This window comes from Zophobas morio, unplaced genomic scaffold (genome assembly GCF_036711695.1).
Source record: "Zophobas morio isolate AGI-343-1 ecotype UQ-CSIRO unplaced genomic scaffold, CSIRO_AGI_Zmor_V1 ptg000030l, whole genome shotgun sequence".
Classification (NCBI taxonomy): domain Eukaryota; kingdom Metazoa; phylum Arthropoda; class Insecta; order Coleoptera; family Tenebrionidae; genus Zophobas; species Zophobas morio.
The window spans coordinates 14983019-15006720 of record NW_026972135.1 but is presented as its reverse complement, the minus strand read 5'-3'; the positions used below and the strand labels follow the sequence as shown (position 1 = coordinate 15006720).

General features: G+C 32.5%; 1 protein-coding gene across 1 annotated transcript; it reads left to right on the top strand.

Annotated features, from left to right (window-relative positions):
* Positions 1 to 5797: 5797 nt before the first annotated feature.
* Positions 5798 to 23554, top strand: LOC135138797 (putative fatty acyl-CoA reductase CG5065). Its single transcript, XM_064068818.1, has 8 exons — positions 5798 to 6013; positions 6066 to 6317; positions 6367 to 6512; positions 6563 to 6672; positions 22083 to 22275; positions 22332 to 22568; positions 22621 to 22878; positions 22938 to 23554. The coding sequence occupies exons 1-8, from the start codon at positions 5798 to 5800 to the stop codon at positions 23026 to 23028; spliced, it is 1503 nt and encodes a 500-aa protein (XP_063924888.1). The 3' UTR covers positions 23029 to 23554.
* The last annotated feature ends 148 nt before the right edge of the window (positions 23555 to 23702 follow it).

Below are 23702 nucleotides of genomic sequence, written 5' to 3'. Positions count from 1 at the left end.
GTGATAACGTCATCAACATGGATGTGGAATTGGTCAATTAACAATCAGCTTTTGCTAAAGAAGGAGAAATTAATGCTTTGTAAAATCTTTCTACAGAAAACTTAATCCAATAGTTTATGACTATGCAATTGATAATTCAATATTAGAAAGGCCTGACCATATCTACGATCTTGGTGTCACTTATGATACAAATTTGATGAACATATTGAAAAAATCGCGTCATCTGCTTATAAGTCACTTGGTCCCGTCATTCGAAACTCAGGTGCCTTACAGAGCAAAAACGTCTTAAAACCCCTTTATTTTGCGTATGTCCGATCTCGACTTGAGCATTGTTCCATTACAACGAGCGATCAAACAAAAAAACACCTCTAGTTACTTCTCGATGTTCAAATGTTTTCTGAACGTATGACGTAGCTATGGCCGTAACAATAATTTGAGGTTAGATCGATAATAATGACAGATAGTCTACAGATGCATGGCCAACTCCATCAATATGCATCCACGTTAGTGTAGTTGGCCATGAGAGATGAGAGCAATTATAGATAGAGAGAGAACGAGTTTGACACTGACAATTGTAAAATGTAGGATGTTAGCTACGCCATATGTTCAAAAAACATCTACGCATCGAGTAATAACTAGGGGTGTTTTATTTTTTTTGATCGCACGTTATTTAGTCGTATAGGTATATCAATTTCACATCTCTGCGAGGATGGTACTTACCTACCCACTTAGAGAAATTCCAAATGATGAACTCCTCAGAAGCTTTAACTTGCAGAGTCTTTCTTATCGTAGGACTATTGCTTTTATTATTATTAAGACCCACCACTGACCCGGAAATGATCGGCATTCAGGCAAGACTTCTATCATTACGGGTACTAATTATTATTAATGGTATTAATAATATTATTGATAAGCTCTTCCACAGGCTATAGCCCATTTACGGAACGACATACTAGCAAAATAAATAAATAAATAAATAAATAAATAAATAAATAAATAAATAAATAAATAAATAAACGAACACAAGCATATAGACTGTTTACAGTAAGGCATAATGATTTCTTATATCTTATATACTTTCGCAATAATTCTATTTGGCAATGTTAAGCCCCGATAAGTTTTTAGTCTTCGCAATAAGATGTGGGTTTAAATACACGAACGATGAAAAGGTTGATTGACGTCTTTCGGAAACAGTGACAACTACTTAGTAAGGAGAGTACCTACGTTGATCCTAAAAACGTATGTGTTTATTTTGGAATCTAGCAATAACTGGTCGATGAATGTTGTGTTGCATTGAAAATTAGTCAGAATCCCGTTATTATAATAATCACCCTATTATACCTCAAAACTTGACTATTGTCAGACCCGTAGCTGCAAACTGTACTATTTTAATCTGTTACCACCCATTAATTAATTTTGGAAATTTAAGCGCATATCACATGATACTAAAAAAGTTTTGTTTGATATGTAATCAAAGTTGTCTTTTTCTTATGTTATTAGGTTTATAAATTTTCGGAACTAGTAAATTGTTAACTGAAATACTACTAGTGTTTTGCTAAAATTTCAAATATTGGTTTTGTAGATTCTAAAAGATCATGCAAACTAATAAGATTTACTTTTACAACTTTATTTATTTGCATAAACGTACACGTATTGTTAAAGATTCGTTATTTAATTACAGAAACATCTCGCCTTATGCATTTCAAGCAAGATTTACTTAACAAAAATTTGAGATGACGTTGTCAATTTTATTGGATGGAACAAATAGATGAATCGTATTGATCAAGATTCTCAGAAAAAACAAAGAAAGAAAAATAATAAGTTACAGGTGTGGTTATATGTACCTACATCCTGTGCGTTTTAGCGAAGAAGCCGATGAATAACTTTCCATTGAAGCAACACTTTCTTTTCTGCAGAATCCAGTATTGTTAATTTCCCATAATAAACAAAGTCAAATGTTCACGTGATTCCTGCGTTAATAAATAGTAACGATGTTCTAAACGATCGTTTAAATAATGTTACAAAAAATAGAAACAAAAACATAATCGTTATTGTTGTAATATGTATACTCAAACTATTAGATGTTTTCCACTATTGTGTTAAGTATTACACTATTACAATAAATAATCGTTACTTCCGGTTATGTGCACTATGCTCAGTGTTAGCCGCGTTGATGAATAATTCAAAATTCCAGACTGCGTAAGGTTATATAATTTTAATGGTTACTTTCTGTAAAACGCATAACTTCGTAACGCAAGATTGTCTTATCGAATAAGATATCTTTCACAGTTGTGCAACCACTCCGACCGCTACATCTCAAGAGAAAGGAATTTTTACGTTGCATGCGTTATAGCCGCTGGCAAACAAGGGCAAGGTAAATGTTATAAACTAACATAGACAAATATCTTTCATTGATACCTCTAAATGGTCGAAAAATGCGCGAGTTCATCTCATATACGACTTCGGTGTGCAGTTTATGGTCCGTTTATAAAATTAAATATTTTGACCTATTCATTCTTATCATTTATTAGCCACTAAAAAATTGCGAAAAGTTGAAAGTGTGATACAATTGACAGCGCAGTTTTCACCTACAAAAATTAGCCAAGAATATTTTTTTCTGCTAAACTCGTAATCAGAAATTTTTAGTAATTTTGTGCAACTATTTTTTTTATTGGTGGATTATAGCTTTCGACTAATTGAGAATTATAATTTGGTAATAAGTGCCACAGCGTCATATTTTAAAGAGAAATCAGCTGCGAATATTTTGAATAAGTTTATTTGGTAATTTTGACTTTACGAGTGTTTAAAAGCCACGAATGTCATAAAGAGACTTTTCACACGTGCGTCTTACAACGTTTTATCTATGAGGGTCTCCTTTTTATAAAAGTGTAAGCGGAATTTTTAGTACAAGTGTTAAACGCGACAAAAGTTTTTACAATAAATGTTGAAAATGTTGTCCTTGACTAGCAACAGAGGGTTCAGCACGGATACGTAGAAAACCCCGGGAGTTCCACGAACTGTAGCAGCTGCCACTTTCACTCATTGTTGAAGCTTTTCGATAGTTGCTGGTTGATTTCCACAAACTAACTAACTGTTTCATCCAACCCGACTAACAAAAATCACACGGATTGAGATCGGGTGAACGCGGACGCCAAGCTACTGGGTCATTTCTACCGACTTCTGGTTAGGAAAATGGTTATTTCACAATTCAGTTACTGGCCTACCCAAATGTGGTGGTGTTCCATCATGCAATTTCTGTTGATGTCGACGGTTCAGACTTTTTTATTGCTCTGACTTCCGCTAATTGAATAAAACACTACATTTTATTTTGATTTTCGATGTTGTAATTCATATTTGGTTAATTATAACTTGCCTAGATTTGATCATCCTCTAGCCTCCCACTAAGCACGGCCTTGTCTAGGGGTTATGAAAGATCGAGAAAATATGAAAGTACCAATTTGCCCGACGCACTCCATTACTCTATGTCCTTAGGTTATCCTCGATAAGAAAATCAACTTGAAAATGTTTATGTTTATACATCGGCAGAATGTCACGTAGAAACTAGTTTGATTTGAATGAGTTCGTCCCCTCAAAACACAGGATCAAAACTATTAAGTAGTCTGTTACAATCGACAAAATGTTCTGAAAATCATTATTACAATTCTTATTAAATAAAAGCGTTTGTATTTTCACAATTTCGGGAAACTGAGGTGACTCGTTCATAATTTGATCTATAATAAATATGAATCACAAGTAAAAACTCATCATATTTTGCACATTTTGGGTAGAATTTATTATTTTCGGAGAGAATAAACAGATTTATTTTGATTAACGATTTACCATGCTGCAAACCGCACCAGGAACACATTGCTGAACTTCGTGACAACTTACTAGGGGACTTTTTTTCGATTCAATACAAAAAAATCTATAGCCCTCCAAAAAAGCTGCTCGTCGGATTCCATGTAAAAGTAAATACTGGAATGAGCAAAAATTGACCCTTAAAACCTTAGATCATATAATATAAGGGTTCAACATAAAGTTTTATTATTATTATTGTAATTTAAGAGTAAAACAAGTTTCCTTGAATTATTAACAAAGCTAATTGAAATTAAAAACTAATCGAGCCATAATTATCTATTCGTTTTTACAATTAATAATTAACAATGCACCAACCATCTATTTAAAGTTAATTAAACATTTTGCAAGGTTTTGTGATTTTTAGCGAATTCAAAGTTTATTTTTTTGTCCAGTTTGAACGGAAACTTTAAAATGCCCTATTATTCCTATTTCTCTAAATTGGGAAATATACATTTTTTGTGAAAACCGTTTCTTCCGGCGTTTTTAAGATTCGACGGAGCAGACAAAACAAAATAGTAACCACCTACTACTAAAAAGTAAGCAAAATAATTTAAATCGCAGCACCTCCTGATTAAAATAAAAGGAAGAACTTAACAAAATCACCAATAATTTGTGTATCAAGCCATAAAGAAGAACTTTTTGTTGGAGGCCGAAAAAGCTCTTTTTGGCCGAGGTACCCATAACGTTTTTAGGCGACTAAAAGTTATTTGTTGTGTTATGTAAGTGATTTTAAGGTTAGAAAATATCTTTCGTTGTAGGCGGAAAAGTCCTGCTGACTTAAAAACCAAAGTTAAAATAAATTGGTGCCGTTAGGTTTCATAACGATATTCAGAAAGGTCGAGTTCAAGTGCCAACGGCGCTTCTAGCTTTTTCAGTTGACAAAATGTTGGTCAAAAGCACGAGTCCAAGAACGCAAAAGTAAATTTTTGACATCTGAGTACAAAAAAGTGACACTTTATGGACGTGATTGGGTACATAAAACAACTAGATTTGTAATGGTGGCCTAAAAAATAGATTTTAATAATAATAAAAGAGTGTTGCACTGTTAACAAATTTTATATCTTGTCCCACCTTCAACTTGGTTGGGAAAAATTATAAAGTTCACAAAAATGCAATATTTTTTTTAAATCTCGTGGCAACGAAATAACTTTCGCTAACATAATTTCATAATCTAGTTTAGCGAAAAACTGGTTCCATGTAAGCACACGTTGAGACATCAAATTCAAATAAGTAAACACGATTAAGGATACACGCAGAAAATTTTCCTGATTTTTAGTTAAATGCGGTGACATTAACTTTGACATTATTAAGTGTAATTTCATTTAGCGTTGACATTTCATTAGTCATTACACGTGCATTTACCGTTTTTATGAAATCATCTGACCGCTGCACTCGTAAAACAATACACTTTCTAATTCGCAATTTTTTCCATAGTTGATTATATCGTCCGGCCATTAGTAAAACGCAATGCGAAAAATTATTCTTCGCTATATTTTTTACGCTTCTTAATTTCCGTATTCTATTAATTTCCACATAAGTACCCCGTAGCAATCTTCACTTTCCTCTTATGTAATCCCAGCATTTGTACCGATAAACGTCCGACTTTTGAATATACAAAATTTAACGCAAGAACCTGTGTGGCGAGATTTTTCATTGACCACTTTTACTTTTACATCACGACGAAAAAGGGACTTTGAGTTCGACCGGTTAACGTTAGTTAAATCGTTCGTTCCACTGTCTAACTGTGCATTATTAAATTTTAAAATTTCTTGTACTTCGAAAATTAATTAAAGATGAGTTCCGAATACATTTTCTTGTATGTTCAAAATGCTATAGTTTTATTTTGGTAAAAGTTGATAATTGGTGGAGTGAAAAGAGGGGGCAACATAAATACCAGCGCGGCTCCATCGAACCCATTTCTTTTGTAGAATTTAGTGAAATGGTGCAAATTCATGATAACTCGGAACCAAACAGAGTTGCCGATTTTTTCGCCAACAAAACTATTTTTATTACCGGTGGTAGTGGTTTCTTGGGAAAAGTTCTCATCGAGAAGCTTCTAAGATCATGCACTCAACTCAAAAAGCTCTACGTCCTCATGCGTCCAAAAAAGGGCAGAACCGCCACCGAACGCCTCCACCAAATATTCGACGGACCAGTAAGTTTTTACTTAAAATTTTACACTTTATTGCCAATTTTTCCACCTTAAGCTCTACGACTTGCTGAAAAAGCAGCACGGGAAGGACATTTTTGACAAAGTGGAAGTCATAATCGGTGATATAGAAGCGCAAGATTTGGGTTTTTCTGCCGAAGATCGAAAAAAACTAACCGAAGAGGTTGAAATCATCTACCACTCAGCAGCTACCGTCCAGTTCGATGAAGATTTCAGAAAGTCCATACTTTTAAATGTTAGAGGTGCCAAGCTTCTGCTGGCATTAGCCAAAGAATGCAAGAATCTTGTCGTAGGTTAAAAGTTCTTATTGTGTTTTTGTACTTAGGACTTGGTTTTAGGCTTATTGCCACTTATCTACTGCGTACTGTCAAGAACAAGAGGAAGTACTGTATGAGAAGTGTTATCCTCCACCAGCTGATCCTCATCGTGTTATCGAAATGTGTGAATGGATGAGCGACACAACTTTAGATAGTATTGCACAAAAGTGAGTGTTGTGAAAAATTAAAACTCGAAGTTAGTGGTTTGGGTTTTTAGGATTAGAGGGTCTCATGCGAATACTTACACTTTTACTAAGGCCCTGGGAGAAGCACTAGTTGCAGAGCAAATGGATAACCTTCCGGTGATCATACAGAGGCCTTCTGCTGGTAAGTGCAAACATGTTTATTTCTTTTATTTTTATTCAACAAATTATTATCATTATGTAATTTAAAGTCATTTCGGATTTTCACGTATTTTTAATAACAGCTAGCGATCAAAAATTTTTGTGTTTGATATTTTTTTTACTTCCTGAGCGTAAGCCAAGTCCATCGGGCGACTTGCCTCTTTCATATTTTTTTGACGTTTCATGTATACATATAATATATATTAGGAAAAAATTTTGCAATAATAATATATATTTTTTTAATTTCGTAAAATATTTACTGTTGCACTTGTGATGTATGAATCCCTGTTGAGGTTTCACAGACATCCAGATTTTTGAAAAGATCAAAATTGTTTAAGAACATTTTGCAATTTGACTTTGCAAACGTTTTAAAGTTATCGTAATCATGGTAAATGGTTAATCATAATTTATTCGTTTATCCCCTCTCATAAAATTGATGACGTCATTTCAAAATTTTGCCTAATAAATCCTTTATGACTCTTTGGCTGTGGTTGTTCAATGCGCTCATAGTTTTTACATACTTATACAGGGTGACTCAAAAAAATTAATGAAGGAGGCAATTTATTTTATTAATTAAATCAAGAATGATTCACTCCATTTTATTTTAACTTAGAAGGGTTATCTAAAAAATAAAATTCGCAAAATCAAGTCTTATAATTTTTCGAAAAAGGGTATTTGGCAGGAGCGAGAGAAGTTCTGTGGAAATAACTATGTTTTTTAAGTTTCTTGTGATTTTACACATGTCAGCAAATTATCTATAGCGAGTAACAAATATTAAATTTAAAATACTTATATTTTCGAAATACAAATTAAAATGTTTATTGTTCCAAATGAGTTTAAAATCAAAACATATTCTTAAAAATGGGTGGAAGGTTATTTTGACAAGACTCGTCCCTAAAGTACAATCCTTAAAAAATTATAAAATTTGATTTGAAAATCTTTAATTGTGATAACCTTTAGACTTTAAAACAAATAAAGAACCTAAATGACTATATTCCTTTTGGCACCCTAGTAGGTCTTCCAATTTGAAAATGTTCCGATCAACATTTCAGCAAGAACACGTATGTCATTTCCTACACGTGCAGTGTCATCCCTACTATATAAATGTGAATGTGAGTTTGTTTGTTACGTTTTCACGCAAGAATTACTTAACTGATCATCATGAAACTTTGTACACATATTTTTGGAGGATACTTTTTATTAAAAAAAATGTATTTTTTACTATAGTTTCCAACTGACTATAGTTTCAGCTGCTTGGAATTTTTCTATATTTATTTTTATTTTTGTCTATCATTTTTATATATGTATTTAATGACTTAAATGCGAACGAAGCCGCGGATATAGCTAGTGCTAATAATAAAACTGCTTAACCAGAGTGGGAAAAATTTAGACTGGCGCCTGAAAGACCGAAATTTTACTTTATTTAAAAGTACAAAAAAATTTTAATTCGAACACGAGCGCTCTAGTGTACCACGGCTACTTTGACCTCTGGAAAATTCCCGATTTCCAGATGGCCGAATCCGCCCCTGTTCGTGATGTCTTGTCTTTGAAGTAATTTGAAAGAATCTCGAGAAACCTTTACGTTTTGTGTATGAAGTAAGTAGTTTAAAAGAATCTCGCGCTTCACTTGTATAAGGTTTTTGAAATAGTTTGAAAAAATTTTGAGAACCCCTTTTGTTGTTTATGAAGTAGTTCGAAAGAATCACGGAGAATCCCTTTGTTTTGTTTATGAATGAGTTTTAAAGATTCTTGGGGATCCCTTATCTTGTTTTTGAAGTAATTTGAAAGAATCTCGGGGACCCCTTGTATTTTGTTTATGAAGTAGTTTTAAAGAATCTCGGGGACCACTTCTGTAAGCTTTTTAAAGTAGTTTGAAAGAACTTTGAGGACCCCTTTTGTTGTTTATGAGGTACGTAGTTTGAAAGAATCTCGCGGACTACTTATGTCTCGTTTTTGAAATACTTTGAAAAAATTTCGAGGACCTCTTAGCTCTGGTTTTAGAAGCAGTTTGAAAGAACCTCGGGGACTTCTTGTGTTTGTTTTTTTAAATAGTTTGAAAGAATTTCGGGGATTGCTTGTCTTGTTTTTGAAGTAATCTGAAAAAATCTCGGAGACCCCTTATGTTTTGTTTTTGCAGTGCTTTGAAATAATTTTGGGGACTCCTTTTGTCTTGTCTTTGAAGTAATTTGAATAAATCGCGGAGACCACTTGTGTAAGGTTTTTGAAGTGGTTTGAAATAATTTTGAGGACATCTTTTGTCGTTTATGAAGTAGTTTGAAAGAATCTCGGGGACTACTTATGTCTGGTTTTTGAAATAGTTTGAAAACATTTCGGTGACCCTTCATCTTTGGTTTTAGAAGTGGTTTGAAAGAACCTTGGGGACTCCTTTTGTTTTGGTTTTGAAGAAGTGTGATAGAAACTCGGGGACTTTTTGTGTCTGCTTTTTTAAGTAGTTTGGAAAAATTTCGGGGATCCGTTTTGTTTTATTTTTGAAGCACTTGGAACGAATCTAGGCAACCTCTTGTGTTTGGTTTCTGAAGTAGTTTGAAAGCTCTTAGGAATCCCTTGTCCCTGCTTTCTGAAACAGTTTGAAAGAATCTCGGGGATCCTTTTGGTATTATTTTTGAAGTAGTTTGAAAGAATTTCGGAGATTGCTTGTCTTGTTTTTGAAGTAATTAGAAATAATCTCGAGGACTCTATGTGTCTAGTTTTTGAACCCCTTGTGTTTTGTTTTTGAAGTACTTTGAAATAATTTTGGAAACTCCTTTTGTCTTGTCTTTGAAGTAATTTGAATAAATCTCGGGGACCACTTGTGTAAGGTTTTTGAAGTGGTTTGAAATAATTTTGAGGACCCCTTTTGTCGTTTATGAAGTAGTTTGAAAGAATCTCGGGGACTACTTATGTCTGGTTTTTGAAATAGTGTGAAAAAATTTCGGTGGCCCTTTATCTCTGGTTTTAGAAATAGTTTGAAAGAACCTTGGGGACTCCTTTTGTTTTGGTTTTGAAGAAGTGTAATAGAAACTCGGGGACTTTTTGTGTTTGGTTTTTTTAAGTAGTTTGAAAGAATTTCGGGGAACATTTTTGTTCTATTTTTGAAGCAGTTAGGACGAATCTTGGCAACCTCTTGTGTTTGGTTTTTGAAGTAGTTTGAAAGCTCTTGGGAATCCCTTGTGCTTGTTTTGTGAAACAGTTTGAAAGAATCTTGGGGAGCCTTTTGGTATTATTTTTGAAGTAGTTTGAAAGAATTTCGGAGATTGCTTGTCTTGTTTTTGAAGTAATAGAAAGAATCTCGAGGACTCCATGTGTCTAGATTTTGAACCCCTTGTGTTTTGTTTTTGAAGTGCTTTGAAATAATTTTGGGGACTCCTTTTGTCTTGTCTTTGAAGTAATTTGAATAAATTTCGGGGATCACTTGTGTAAGGTTTTTGAAGTGGTTTGAAATAATTTTGAGGACCCTTTTTGTCGTTTATGAAGTAGTTTGAAAGAATCTCGGGGACTACTTATGTCTGATTTTTGAAATAGTTTGAAAAATTTCGGCGACCCTTTATCTCTGGTTTTAGAAGTAGTTTGAAAGAACCTTGAGGACTCCATTTGTTTTGGTTTTGAAGAAGTGTGATAGAAACTCGGGGAATTTTTGTGTCTGGTTTAATAAGTAGTTTGAAAGAATTTCGGGGATCCTTTTTGTTATATTTTTGAAGCAGTTAGGACGAATCTAGGCAACCTCTTTTGTTTGGTTTTTGAAGTAGTTTGAAAGTTCTTGGGAATTCCTTGTACCTGAATTCCGAAACAGTGTGAAAGAATTTTAGAGATTGCTTGTCTTGTTTTTGAAGTAATTAGAAAGAATCTCGAGGACTCCATGTGTCTAGTTCTTGAACCTCTTGTGTTTTGTTTTTGAAGTGCTTTGAAATAATTTTGGGGACTCCGTTTGTATTGTCTTTGAAGAATTTGAAATAATCTCGATAACCCCTTGCACTTTGTTTTTGAAATAGTTCTAAAGAATCTCGAGGACCACTTGTGTAAAGTTTTTAAAGTAGTTTGAAATAATTGTGAGGACCCCTTTTGTTGTTTATGAACTAGTTCGAAAGAATCTCGGGAACCTCGTTTGTTTTGTTTGTGAAGTAGTTTGAAAGATGCTTGTGGATCCCTTGTTTTGTTTTTGAAGTAATTTGGAATAATCTCGGGGAACCCTGGTGTTTTCTTCTTGAAGTGCTTTGAATGAATTTTAATGACTCCTTTTGTCCTGTCTTTGAAATAATTTAAAAGAATCTTGGGGACCACTTGTGTAAGGTATTTGAAGTGGTTTGACATAATTTTGAGGACCCCTTTTGTTATTTATCAATGAGTTCGAAAGAATCTCATGAACACCGTTTGTTTTGTTTGTGAAGTAGGTTGAAAGATTCTTGGAGATCCCTTGTCATGTTTTTGAAGTAATTTGAAAAAATCTCGCGGACCTCTGGTGTTTTGTTTTTGAAGTGCTTTGAAAGAATTTTGGGGACCCCTTTTGTTTCATTTATGAAGTAGTTTGAAAAAATCTCGGAGACTACTTATGTCTGGTTTTTTAAATAGTTTGAAAAAATTTCGGTGACTATCTCTGATTTTTGAAGTAGTTTGAAAAACTCTCGGGGACTTCTCTTGTTTTGGTTTTGCAGTAGTGTAATAGAAACTCGGGGACCTCTTGTATCTGGTTTTTTAAGTTGTTTGAAAGCATTTCGGGGACCCTTTTTGTTTTATTTTTGAAGTAGTTGGAACGAATCTAGGGAACCTCTTGTATTTGGTTTTTAAAATAGTTTGAAATAATTTCTGGACGCCTGTTTTCTTGTCTTTGAAGTAATTTGAAAGACTCTCGAGGACCCCTTGCATTTTGTTTTGAAAGTAATCTAAAAGAATTTTGGGGAACCCCGTTTTTGCTTATGAAGTAGTTCGAAAGAATCTCGGGAACCTCGTTCGTCTTGTTTGTGAAGTAGTTTTAAAGAATCTCGGGGATCACTTGTGTTTTTTTTTTCAAGTGCTTTGAAAGAATTTTGAGGAATCCTTTTGTCTTGTCTTTGAAGTAATTTGAAATAATCTCGAGGACCATTTGTGTAAGGTTTTTGAAGTGGTTTGAAATAATTTTGAGGACCCCTTTTGTCTTATGTTTGATGTAATTTGAAAGAATCTCGAGTACCCTTTGCATTTTGCTTTTGAAGTTGTTTTAAAGATTCTTGGGATCCCTTTTCTTGTTTTTGAAGTAATTTGAAATAATCTCGGGGATCACTCGTGTTTTGTTTTTGAAATGCTGTGAAATAATTTTGAGGACTCCTTTTGTCTTGTCTTTGAAGTAATTTGAAAGAATCTCGAGGAGCCCTTGCATTTTGTTTTGAAGTTGTTTTAAAGAATCTGGGGGCCACTTGTGTAAGGTTTTTAAAGTGTTTGAAAGAATTTTGGGCACCCCTTTTGTTGTTTATAGAGTAGTTCGAAAGAATCTCAGGGACCTCATTTATTTTGATTGTGAAGTAGTTTGAAAGATTGTTGGGGATCCCTTGTTCTGTTTTTGAAGTAATTTGAAAGAATCTCGGGGACTCCTGGTGTTTTGTTTTTGAAGTGCTTTGAAAGAATTTTGGGGATTCCTTTTCTCTTGTGTTTGAAGTAATTTGAAAGAATCTTGGAGACCACATGTGTATGGTTTTTGAAGTGGTTTGAAATAATGTTGAGGACCCCTTGTGTTGTTTATGAAGTAGTTCGAAAGAGTCTCGGGAACCACTTTTGTTTTCTTTTTGTGAAGTGGTCTGAAAGATTCTTAGGGATCCCTTGTCTTGTTTTTTAAGTAATTTAAAACAATCTCAGGGATCCCTTGTGTTTTGTTTTCGAAGTGCTTTGAGAGAATTTTGGGGACCCCTTTTGTTTCATTTATGAAGTAGTTTGAAAAAATCTCGGGGACTACTTATGTCTGGTTTTTGAAATAGTTTGAAAAAATTTCGGTGACCCCTTATCTCTGGTTTTTGAAGTAGTTTGAAAGACTCTCGGGGACTTCTCTTGTTTTGGTTTTGCAGTAGTGTAATAGAACCTCGGGGACTTCTTGTATCTGGTTTTTTAAGTTGTTTGAAAGAATTTCGGGGACCCTTTTTGTTTTATTTTTGAAGTACTTGGAACGAATCTAAGGAACCACTTGTGTTTGGTTTTTAAAATAGTTTGAAATAATTTCTGGATGCCTGTTGTCTTGTCTTTGAAGTAATTTGAAAGATTCTCGAGGACCCCTTGCATTTTGTTTTGAAAGTAATTTGAAAGAATTTTGGGGAACCCCTTTGTTGCTTATGAAGCAGTTCGAAAGAATCTCGTTAACTTCGTTTGTTTTGTTTGTAAAACAGTTTGAAAGATTCTTGAGGATCCCTCGTGTTTTGTTTTTGAAGTGCTTTGAAAGAATTTTGGGGATCACTTGTCTCATTTATGAAGTAGTTTGAAAAAATGTCGGCCACTACTTATATCTACTTTTTGAAATAGTTTGAAAAAATTTCGAGGACCCCTTATCACTGGTTTTAGAAGTAGTTTGAAAGAACCTTGGGGACTCCTTTTGTTTTAGTTTTGAAGTAGTGTGACAGAACCTCAGGGACTTGTGTCCGGTTTTTTAAGTAGTTTGAAAGAATTTTGGGGACCCTTTTTGTTTTATTTTTGAAGTAGTCGGAACGAATCTACCGAACCTCTTGTGTCTGGTTTTTGAAGTAGTTTAAAAGCTCTTGGGAAACCCTTGTGTGTGATTTTTGAAACAGTTTGAAACACTCTCGAGGACTACTTATGCCTGGTTTTTTAATTAGTTTGAAAAAATTTCGGTGATCCTTTATCTCTAGTTTTTGAATTAGTTAAAGAACCTCGGGAATTCCTTTTGTTGTCGTTTTGTAGAAGTCTGATAGCAATTTGGAGGCTTCTTGTGTCTGGTTTTTTAAGTAGTTTGATAGAATTTCGGGGACCCGTTTTGTTTTATTTTTGAAGTAGTTTGAAAGCTCTTGGGAATCCTTTGTGCCTGATTTATGAAACAGTTTGAAAGAATCTCGGGGATCCTTTTGATTTTATTTTTGAAGTAGTTTGAAAGAATTTCGGAGATTGCTTGTCTTGATTTTGAAGTGCTTTGAAATAATTTTGAGGACTCCTTTTGTCTCGTCTTTGAAGTAATTTGAAAGAATCTCGAGGACCCCTTGCATTTTGTTTTTGAAGTTCTTTTTAAGTTAATTTTTAATCACATTTTTGGCGGGGATTTTGGTTGGCGTTTTACCAAATTTGTTAAAAATTTTAGCATAAGTAAGAGTGGTTAGCTAGTCATAATTCTGAATTTAATCAAAATTTTTCGAAAATACAACTGTGGAATTTAATTCAATCTTTTAGAACCAATCGGAAAAAATAATTTTTGACAGACGAGACATTACGGGAAAGTGGTCATGAGATCCCTAAATTACTCCCATACCACTTTCAATACACCTCTATAGAAATGGTGTGGGGTCTTGTAAATCCTGCCATAACAAGCACATAATTTTTGGAATTAGAAAATTAGACTAGAAAATTATCGAACAATGGTTAGGTTTCTGACACAACTCATAAGTTTAAATAGGTATCAACCCAGAAACATTAACTAACTAATGTTGTATACCATCCAAGGTACCAGATTTCCATGCTTGCTGCGGTCTAAAAAAATCGTGAATGCGTCATAATTGTAGTACCGTCTTGTTGAAACCAAATAGTCTCTGCTGGTAGCTACGGATTATGGCAATTGGGAAACAATTCTGTAAGTCCTACATTATACTACTATACATTCCCGCAACAGCCTTAAGTATCCCTGAGAATTTAAATTCTCATTAATAAAAAAAAGGACCAATTACATGGTAACCAATAATACCTCATCAAACATTCAATTTTTCTGGACGCTATGTGTGGATCTGCTGTATCCAACATGGATTTGGGTCAGACCACATGACCATTTAAACAAAACGTAGGTTCGTCAGAAAACAAAATTCAAATTCAAATTACTTACGAAGGTAACTATGTCATCTTTCTTTTTTATTTATTCTTATTTAAAATAATGTATTGTGTCATTTCAATCGGAAGGAAAGTATAATTGTGATAGATCAATGAATTCAGAAAAAAAAGCTCTATTCAAAACTGCATTAATTATACGGTAGCGCTATTTAAAAAAAATCAAGTCAATGTCGCATTTCATTCTATGCAAGGCAATAAATTTGGTGAACTGCATTTTTGTGCTGGAGATCAAGGTAAATTTTAACATTATAACGAGTTGAAAGATTGCATTTTAATGCAATTTACATAAGAGATGTGATGCTTCCAGTTTTTTGTAATCTATGCAAAACATCGACTTTTTCGGTGCTGCATGTCCGTTCCCCTGCTGTGTTCGTCCAATTTCGCCATACTGAAGATTAGTCTTTAGTCCATTTGTGAGTCAGTTTTGAACTTAACATCTATATTTTTGTGTTTTCTGTTATTTCATACAATTATATAATTATTTCTGCTATTTATGTTAAGGTCAGTTTTTAGCTGCACCTTACATGCGTTTCATAATGCGTCCAACAACTCATTCTTTAACTTGAGCACTGAAATTACATCGTCAGCATAAATATTTGGCAACTGAATTATATAATTGTCGTCCCTTTTCTATTTAATATTTGATGAAAGTTGGTAAACGACGATGGGTGGACGGCGTAGAATGAAAGATCAATAGGAACTAGCACTTTATCAACTGAGAAGATAATAATAATAAAAAAAAAGAAAATAATTTGTTAACGTAACTTTTTAGTAACCTAGTTTCATGTTTATTTTTAAAAGAAACTACTACTCCAGTAGTAATTTCGTGTTCAGATACTGGTTTTCAAAAACCACATCTTTTTTTGTTTTTTTTTTTACGCAGCTTCACTGTTCTAGTAAGAACATTCTAAATTTGTGTTTATCAACATAACGATCACTTTCGTTTCGACATTGAATCTTTGAACTTAAACATGCTTGTTTAATATGAAAATTTTATAAAAATCACCACCACTGATTTTTGTAAAATTTTGTACTTTATGATTTTTTTTTATATTTCCTCATCAAAAATCTAATGACGTCATCCCAAAATTTTGATTGGAAAAACTTGTTTGAAATATAATCGTGACAGCTTATTTTATCTGGCTTTTAATAATAAAAGTTGTAGAATGGTAAAGCACAGTTTGTCTTAAAATATGACTGCAGAATTGGTTGTAGTTTTGGGACCAGGAAAGTTAAGTCTAATAAATAACTTTTTTTTTCATTTCCGTTGTAGCTCATTAAGCGATGAACAAAATGGCCGTACAGTCAAAATGTCTGTCTCATCATCTACTAAACCCAGTAAGCTAATAACGTGGCACCAATTATTAGAAATCACATTATAAATTAATTATGGACATAGACTATTAATTGACTTCTCTCAGAAAAAAATGTCTATATAACAAAATAATTCGACATTCTCTTGCCTTAGCCTGAAGGCAACAGTTTCTAAAATAACCAAAAATTCAAATAAAAAAAAATGTTATAAAATATGGTAAATTGTATTAAAAAAAACCTTAAAGCAAAAAACATATAAGCGTTTTGGTAAACAACTTAATGCGTTGGAATTTTGAGTATAAGTAATTTTTATTGCTTACAAATGGAAATCGTTGTTCTCTGCTATGTTAATTGTAATCTTAGGTAATTGATAAAAGAAACGTGAAAGTTATCCTACATACTTAAGTAATTTTAGCAAAAAAAAATTACAATATCGGACTATGTACAACTAGCAAAATTACTATTTTACTAAATTCATATTCTCCTTTCAAGGGGTGCTTTAAGCAAAAAATTGTATAAATGATGATCGACTCTCGTGGAAAAATTATTTACTCTCAGAATAGCCCTATTACGACATAAAAATAAAAGTGGTCATTATCATACCAATCTGAACCCTAGTACCAACGATATACAAAATTTTATGCCCTTAATTACCCGTACGTTACATTCACTTTCAAATTGAGCAACTGACAAGTATTCGTTTATTTTTTTTTCTCGTGTTAAAGTTGTTTTACAACTGTTACAAGTTTCGAAATGTCTTAAAATTAAATTACATGCATAAATCGTGTGACTTTTATCTAAATGAAGGAAAACAGACACCAAAGTATCTTTCACATTCTGCTAACGAGAAAAAAAAGATTTTCGGACTTTTTTTGCGAAATCTCATTTTTTGTTACATATTCATTCTGCGACTGCTGTTATAAAGTGTGAGTGTGATGTCTGAAGCTCAATGTACATAAAACTTTTGGTTTTATTTAACGTAGCAGTAGTAGCTTTATCGTTACCTTAACTTTTTCGGTGTTCAGGTTCAGATACAATGTTCATTAACGTACATTATACAGAAAAAATTATTGCTGTAATTGCGAATTGCATTTGAACGACATTGACAAGTGTGCAACATATAATCAAATGCAAGTCACATTCAATTTATTGTTACATGTTCCACAATGAAATGTTATTAGTTCTGGATCGATACCTCACAATGTCTACAGTCCTTCGTATTTATTATTGTAATAAATGTAATTCTATAAAATTTTAGAATGACGATTTAGCTGGATTATTGTTGTTCCGTCTATGCTAATTATAGGCAATAGATTTTAACTGATTGAATGGTCGCAAAAAAATGTTTACAAGATAAAAACTTAGATTTAAATATTTAAATGAATGGAAATTACATGAAACATGGAAATGATCTAAGAACACTATTATAACATATTAAATTTGGAATTTGTTATTTTCAAACACCACAGAAAAATAATATAAATTTTTTTAATTACATTATAATTAGTTTTTTTAAAATGATATTCTGTTTATATAAAATAGAAGACAAAAAATACTGTCCACTAGATATATATACAGCTTGAGTTATTAGGCGCTCACAATTATATATATCCCATTAGTTATGAGAGGACTAAGAAGTCAAGGACCAAACCTGCAGGGCCGTAGCGACAGAATAAATTAAAATTGCTTTTTTAATGAAACACCCTATACCTTGCATATGACCTGATATTTTTACCACTCCATCTGTGTTGCAATATTTTATATATAGGAACAAAAATGTAAAATATTGTAATTTTCAAATAGTCATATACATATCTCAGTAGAATACTGTGTACCTTACTATTGCATTTTACTCGGATTTTTATTTTATTCCTTTTGATATTTTCGTGCGTCTATTAAAAATTGAAAAAATCCTTCAGTTTTTTTTCAGTAAATTTTATTAAATAATATGTTCCTATACTTACGGTTTATGAATCCGCCTTGAATTTTTATCTTTGGCATCTAAATTATTCTAAAAAAAATCCAAATTGTTTCAGAACAATGACGTGGAGAACTCTTTAAAAATATTGAATTACTAACGAAAAGATCGATGATTCAATTGACTCACAATTTTTCTAACTGATTATAGCAAGAATGATTCATTCTTTTTTCTCGAAAATTTGAGAATACAGCAATGTTGCGCCCGCCTATATTTAATAATAATAAAATTATGTATTTATTTATCTATCACAATTGATAATTTTATCGCCTCCTCTGTTCTGCGAAAATTATTTAAATTCTTCCTCATGTTCTAGTCAGACAGCTTGATACGTGCTTAATGGTTGCATTCTTTCGATGTATAAACATAAACATTCGAAGCTAAGCATGTACTGATAATACTTTTTATCGTCGCTTATTTATGCCACTGCATAACACGGTTCTTTATCTATATTTTAACAGTCTACACATATCATTATTTTAGTTATTAAAATTCGCAAAATTAATTAATAAAATAATTTTGAACCAATTTCTTTTTAAATATGTCTCATTTCAAATGGTACACTACTTTAAACTTTACTCTACTTTTAACAGTCCACACATATCTTACTTTTAGTTATTAAAATTCGCAAAATTAAATTCATAAAATAATTGTAAACCATAATAAAATATTATTTTTGGAAATTTTAGAGAAAATAAGACATTACTAAACCAGGAAGACGAAAAATATGTTCGGCTTTCTTAGCAAAGAACGTTTTTACTTCATAGAGTATGGTACTACCTCTGAGACATGTTAACATTAAACATGGAATTTGGCAACGTTTCTTATTCAGTTTTTTTTTCATCAAAAGCATTTTGATTTCACAGGCGTAGGCGGGGAAAGTACTGTAATCGAGTCCATGTTGTTACTTCCGTGTTTTCTGGACGTTTCATGACCCCCAGAGTACGAAAAAAGTGGTAAAATTGCAAAATATGATCAGTCTGTACTTGTAATTTATCACGGCATTCATATTTTTTACACTTGCTTATACAGGTTGACTCAAAAAAAATTAATGAATCAGTCAACTTATTTTATTGAATAAATCAATACTTTGATTGTAAGTCTGGTAAATTATTAATCAAAACATATCTGTTTATTCCCCCCAAAAAGAGTTTTTACTTGTGATTTATCATTGTGTTCGTATTTTTTGGTTTTGCTTAAACGGATGGGTCAAAAAAATTAATGAATGAGTCAATTTATTTTATTAATTAATTCAGAAACGGCTCACTCCATTTTCTCTGAAAATTTTGGAAAAACAATACTGTTATTTTTACTTTTCTCTTGCGCTGTGACTAGTAGTATCCATGTTGATAACGTCGTCACAATTTTTTATTGGTCAAATTACGAACGAGTCCATTTTCTCGAAAATGTCTTTATATAATAATGATATAATAAGAATTATAATATTCAGAACATTTTGTTCGATTCTGGTTTAATTAATAAGTAATTTTAGTCCTGTATTTTGACAAAACAAACTCATTCAAATCAAACTAGTTTCTACGTGACATTCTTTCAATGTATAAACATAAATAAACACTTGAGTGTCAGATCGCTATTCCCTAGTGTTGAAGGTCAAGGGTTCTTAAGAGCTGGATTATTTTAACTTCAACATGGTGAGTCATCAGAATTTGACAACGGACTGTCCGTCAGTAGCGTAACATGCACACTTCAGAAGGGGGTGGTTTTTAAATTTATTTTTTTAAATTGCAAACAATAACACGCGGAAACATAAACTTAAGTGAACTGGTTAACACGCTAGCGCGAATGCGGATGAATCTACTAGGCAATGATCTAAACAGGTACAGGTACCCATCCATCGCAGATAGAAAAAATCACGACGGCAGAGAAACGATGACGGACTCCTCTGAGGATGCGCCCATTCGAAAATGCTGTACTTGTACTTCCGGAGCGAGAGAAGTTCAGTCGAAACAACTGATCATAGCAAGAATAATAATAACAAAATATTGTATTTATTTATCACAATTAATGATTTTAGTCGCCCCCTCTGTTCTGAGAAGCGAAAATAATTTAAATTCTTCAACATAAACATAAACATTCGAAGTTAAGCATGTATTGATAATATTTTTTATCGTTGGTTATCTGCCTTAAATATATTTAATATTCTCGGTGCCTGTGCGGAGTGCGCACTTCCTGACGCAGTGACTGTGGGGATTTTATTTATGCCACTGAATAACATGCTTCTTTATCTATATTTTAAGTCTACAATACATATACCATTATACTAGTTATTAAAATTCGTAAACCAAATTTCTCATATCCTCTTATTTCACTTCAAATTATAAAAAAATAAAATATTATATAAGAATATGTTCGGGTTTCTTAGAAAAGAACGTTTTTATTTTGTAAAGTATGGTAACTACCTTGTTTACTTTGAATATGAAATTTAGCAAAGTTTCTTATTCAGTTTTTTTTTGTCAAAGCATTTTTACCTCACAGGCGTAAGCGAATAAAGTAGTGTAGTCGGCGACTTGCTATTTTCGTGTTTTCTCGGCGTTTCATGACCACCAGAATAAGAAAAAGTGGTCTCCTGTTTTCGTCTGTATGTCGTATGTCTCTATTAGACAGATTGTTGTTAAACATTGCATGTATATTCGGAATATCATGTAGATAATAAAATGCTAACCAACATTTGGCTAATCATCCTTGTCAACAATTCAATGACGTCCGCTCATTACATTGCATATTTAACATTATATAAATTTTATGAAATAATACTCCTATACTTGTCGTTTACGAATCTACCTTGATTTTGTTTTATTTTTATTATCATATTTGTGTATTGTTTAATCCGTCTTTCTTAAGATACATTGTACGAAGCAATATAATAGCTAGTGTGACTCATGGGTAGCCCACTAGCTTCACAGATCCAAGGTCCGCGTTCACCACATTGTCTCGAAAATATAAGAATACAACTTAATTAATTACCACTCTGCTGTGTGGAGACAAAATCAATTTCCTTTCGTTTCAACGCAATATAAACATAAACAGTTGAAGTTACGCATGCATATTGAGAAAATGTTTTTTCTTATACTGTTACTGATATTATCCATATTTTTATGTATAGAGAGTATCACAGATAAAATGTGGAAAAATCAAATTGAATAATTTTTTTAGTACATATTTTATCCCTATTTTAAACTTATTATCGTCATTTAATCATAATTAATTTTTTTAAATAGTGTCAAATGAAGTAAAAATTTAATTTTTGTTAATAAATAAATGCTTTAAAAAAATATATGTATACAGTGAGTCACCAAGAGCGGGCTCTTCTATATCTGATTAATTACATATTACTAGAAATAAAAACAAAAAAGATGAAGATCAAGGTTGTACGTTTTCTGAACACCATACATTAATAGCTATTTAACGAACAAGTTTGTTAATAAAGGCGATTAATAATCGAGATATTTTAACGCGCGCTGAACAGTCAAGGTAGTTACAATACTTTTCCGGTGACCGTAATTTAAAAAAAATTACTGAAAATTCAAAATATGAGTTATGCAACCAAACATACAAGTGAACATATTTATGAATAAACATTAGTTGGACATGTCGAAATCATGACGAATGTATAAAGTGGATCGAAGCATATAATACTTTGGCCACAAGCGTGTTATTGAGCCTTTTTGGGAAATTTCGGAGAAGGATGCAAGTAATACGGATTCCGAATACCTTACAACCAGCTTTTCGGCGCACCAAGCAACAGACTCATCGTAGGTTTTTTGGTAAAGCATTTTGCTTCTTTCTGAAAGTAAATTTAGTGACCCCACACTTGCGTTTTCTACTTCCGGAAGAGTTAAAGAATCCATTTCTATGTAATTTTCCATTTTGAATGTTGATTTGGGAAATTTTTGACACTCAGAAACATGAAATTTCATGTACAGACTTGTATATCTGGTTACATAAAATCATGCATTATTTATTAATAAACGATCACCGGAAAAATTATTTTCAAAATGTCAAAATCAGATCATAACAAACTTTTAAGATTTATCCACAATTTGCTTTTCTATACAATCACGATTTTTACACGGTTGTAGTGATACCTATATGGATTGAACCACTTCCTGGATGGACAGACAATTTGAATGGACCTACTGGTCTTTTACTTGGGGCTGGAAAAGGCGTCATAAGAACAATGTACGGTCGAAGTGATTATTTTGCTGATTATTGCCCCGTAGATAGCACTGCCAATTGTTTAATTTGCTCCACTTATGATTACGCAACATACAAGTAAGTACTTATTTTGCCCTAATGAAATTTTTGGAATGCTGAACTTTTAATTTCAGAAAACGACGTGTTTACAACTTTACTGCATCAGACGAAGTAAAGGTAACATTTAAGGAACTTATAGATGTTGGTCGACGAATCGTGACTAATGAACTACCATTTGATTGGACCTTGTGGTATCCAGGAGGAGGCATCACACACAGTAGAATTCGCCATGCATTGGTATTTTTTTTCTTCCAGTTAGTTCCAGCTATATTTATAGACGCTATCCTTTTTGTTTTTGGATTCAAACCTATGTAAGTAGTGATTGCATACTTAACTACTCTTTCAAAGAAAATTATACTATAGCATGGTACGAGTCCAAAAGAAAATTTTACGAGGATATAAAATATTCGAATATTACTCTAATAGAAAATGGGACTTTAGAAAAGATAACATAGCGGTTACACGAAGTTTAATGAACAAAAAAGAAAATCAGATTTTTAAGATAGATCCTGAAGGATTCGTTCTTCGCGATTATATTTATACGTGCATTCTGGGGTCGCGCAGGTATCTCCTGAAAGAAAAGGATGAAAACATTCCTGTGGCAAAAAGACGCCTGAAAGTGTAAGTATTTGATCATTTTACGATTTTTGAGAAGTATTTATATTGTGTTTTGCTTTTAGACTGTGGGCCATTGATAAAATGTATAAATGTATATTAGTGGCTGGAATATTGTATGTGTTATTTAAAATGTTTATAATGCCCTTCGTTTAAAGCCTGTTTGATATTAGGAAATGTAAATATACGTAAATCTAGAAAAATGCAGGTGAAAAGTTGTTAGGTTAACTTATTGTTGTTCATTATTATTGTTGGCTAGTTTTAATATTAGTCACTGCACTTGTGAAACATACCTTCTTTGGAGTAATATTTTAATCCAGTTTCGCCAACATTTTATAAGAGTGTACTACCGGTAGAGAATGTATCCAATTTTTCATAATTTAGTCAAAAAAATTGTCACTGAAAAGTACTCATCCAATAGAGTACTAACATTTTTTTAATAACACTGAAGTTACGAAGGTCAAATTTTCATTTTTTCCTTGGTGGTGTGCAATAATATAAGCGTTTTATTTAAAAAATGTAAAATTTGATGTCTAGGTTATAGATGCAACACCATGCATAGTAAAACATAATTTTAGATTATAAACCTAAAGGAGTTTTCTAGAAATGTATCTAATTATGTTTTAGTAAATTACACAAATCGACATAATCTTTTGGGCACTCTGTATACAGGGGTAATTCTATATGTAACTTTATGTAGTATAGAATTGGTGAAATTGGTTAGTCAAATATTTGTATTGTAAGTAGATAAAGAGAAATAAAACCCGACTGTACATATGTTTTTATAGTTATTATACTACAAGAAATTCGGGTACTTTGTTATGTTGTTG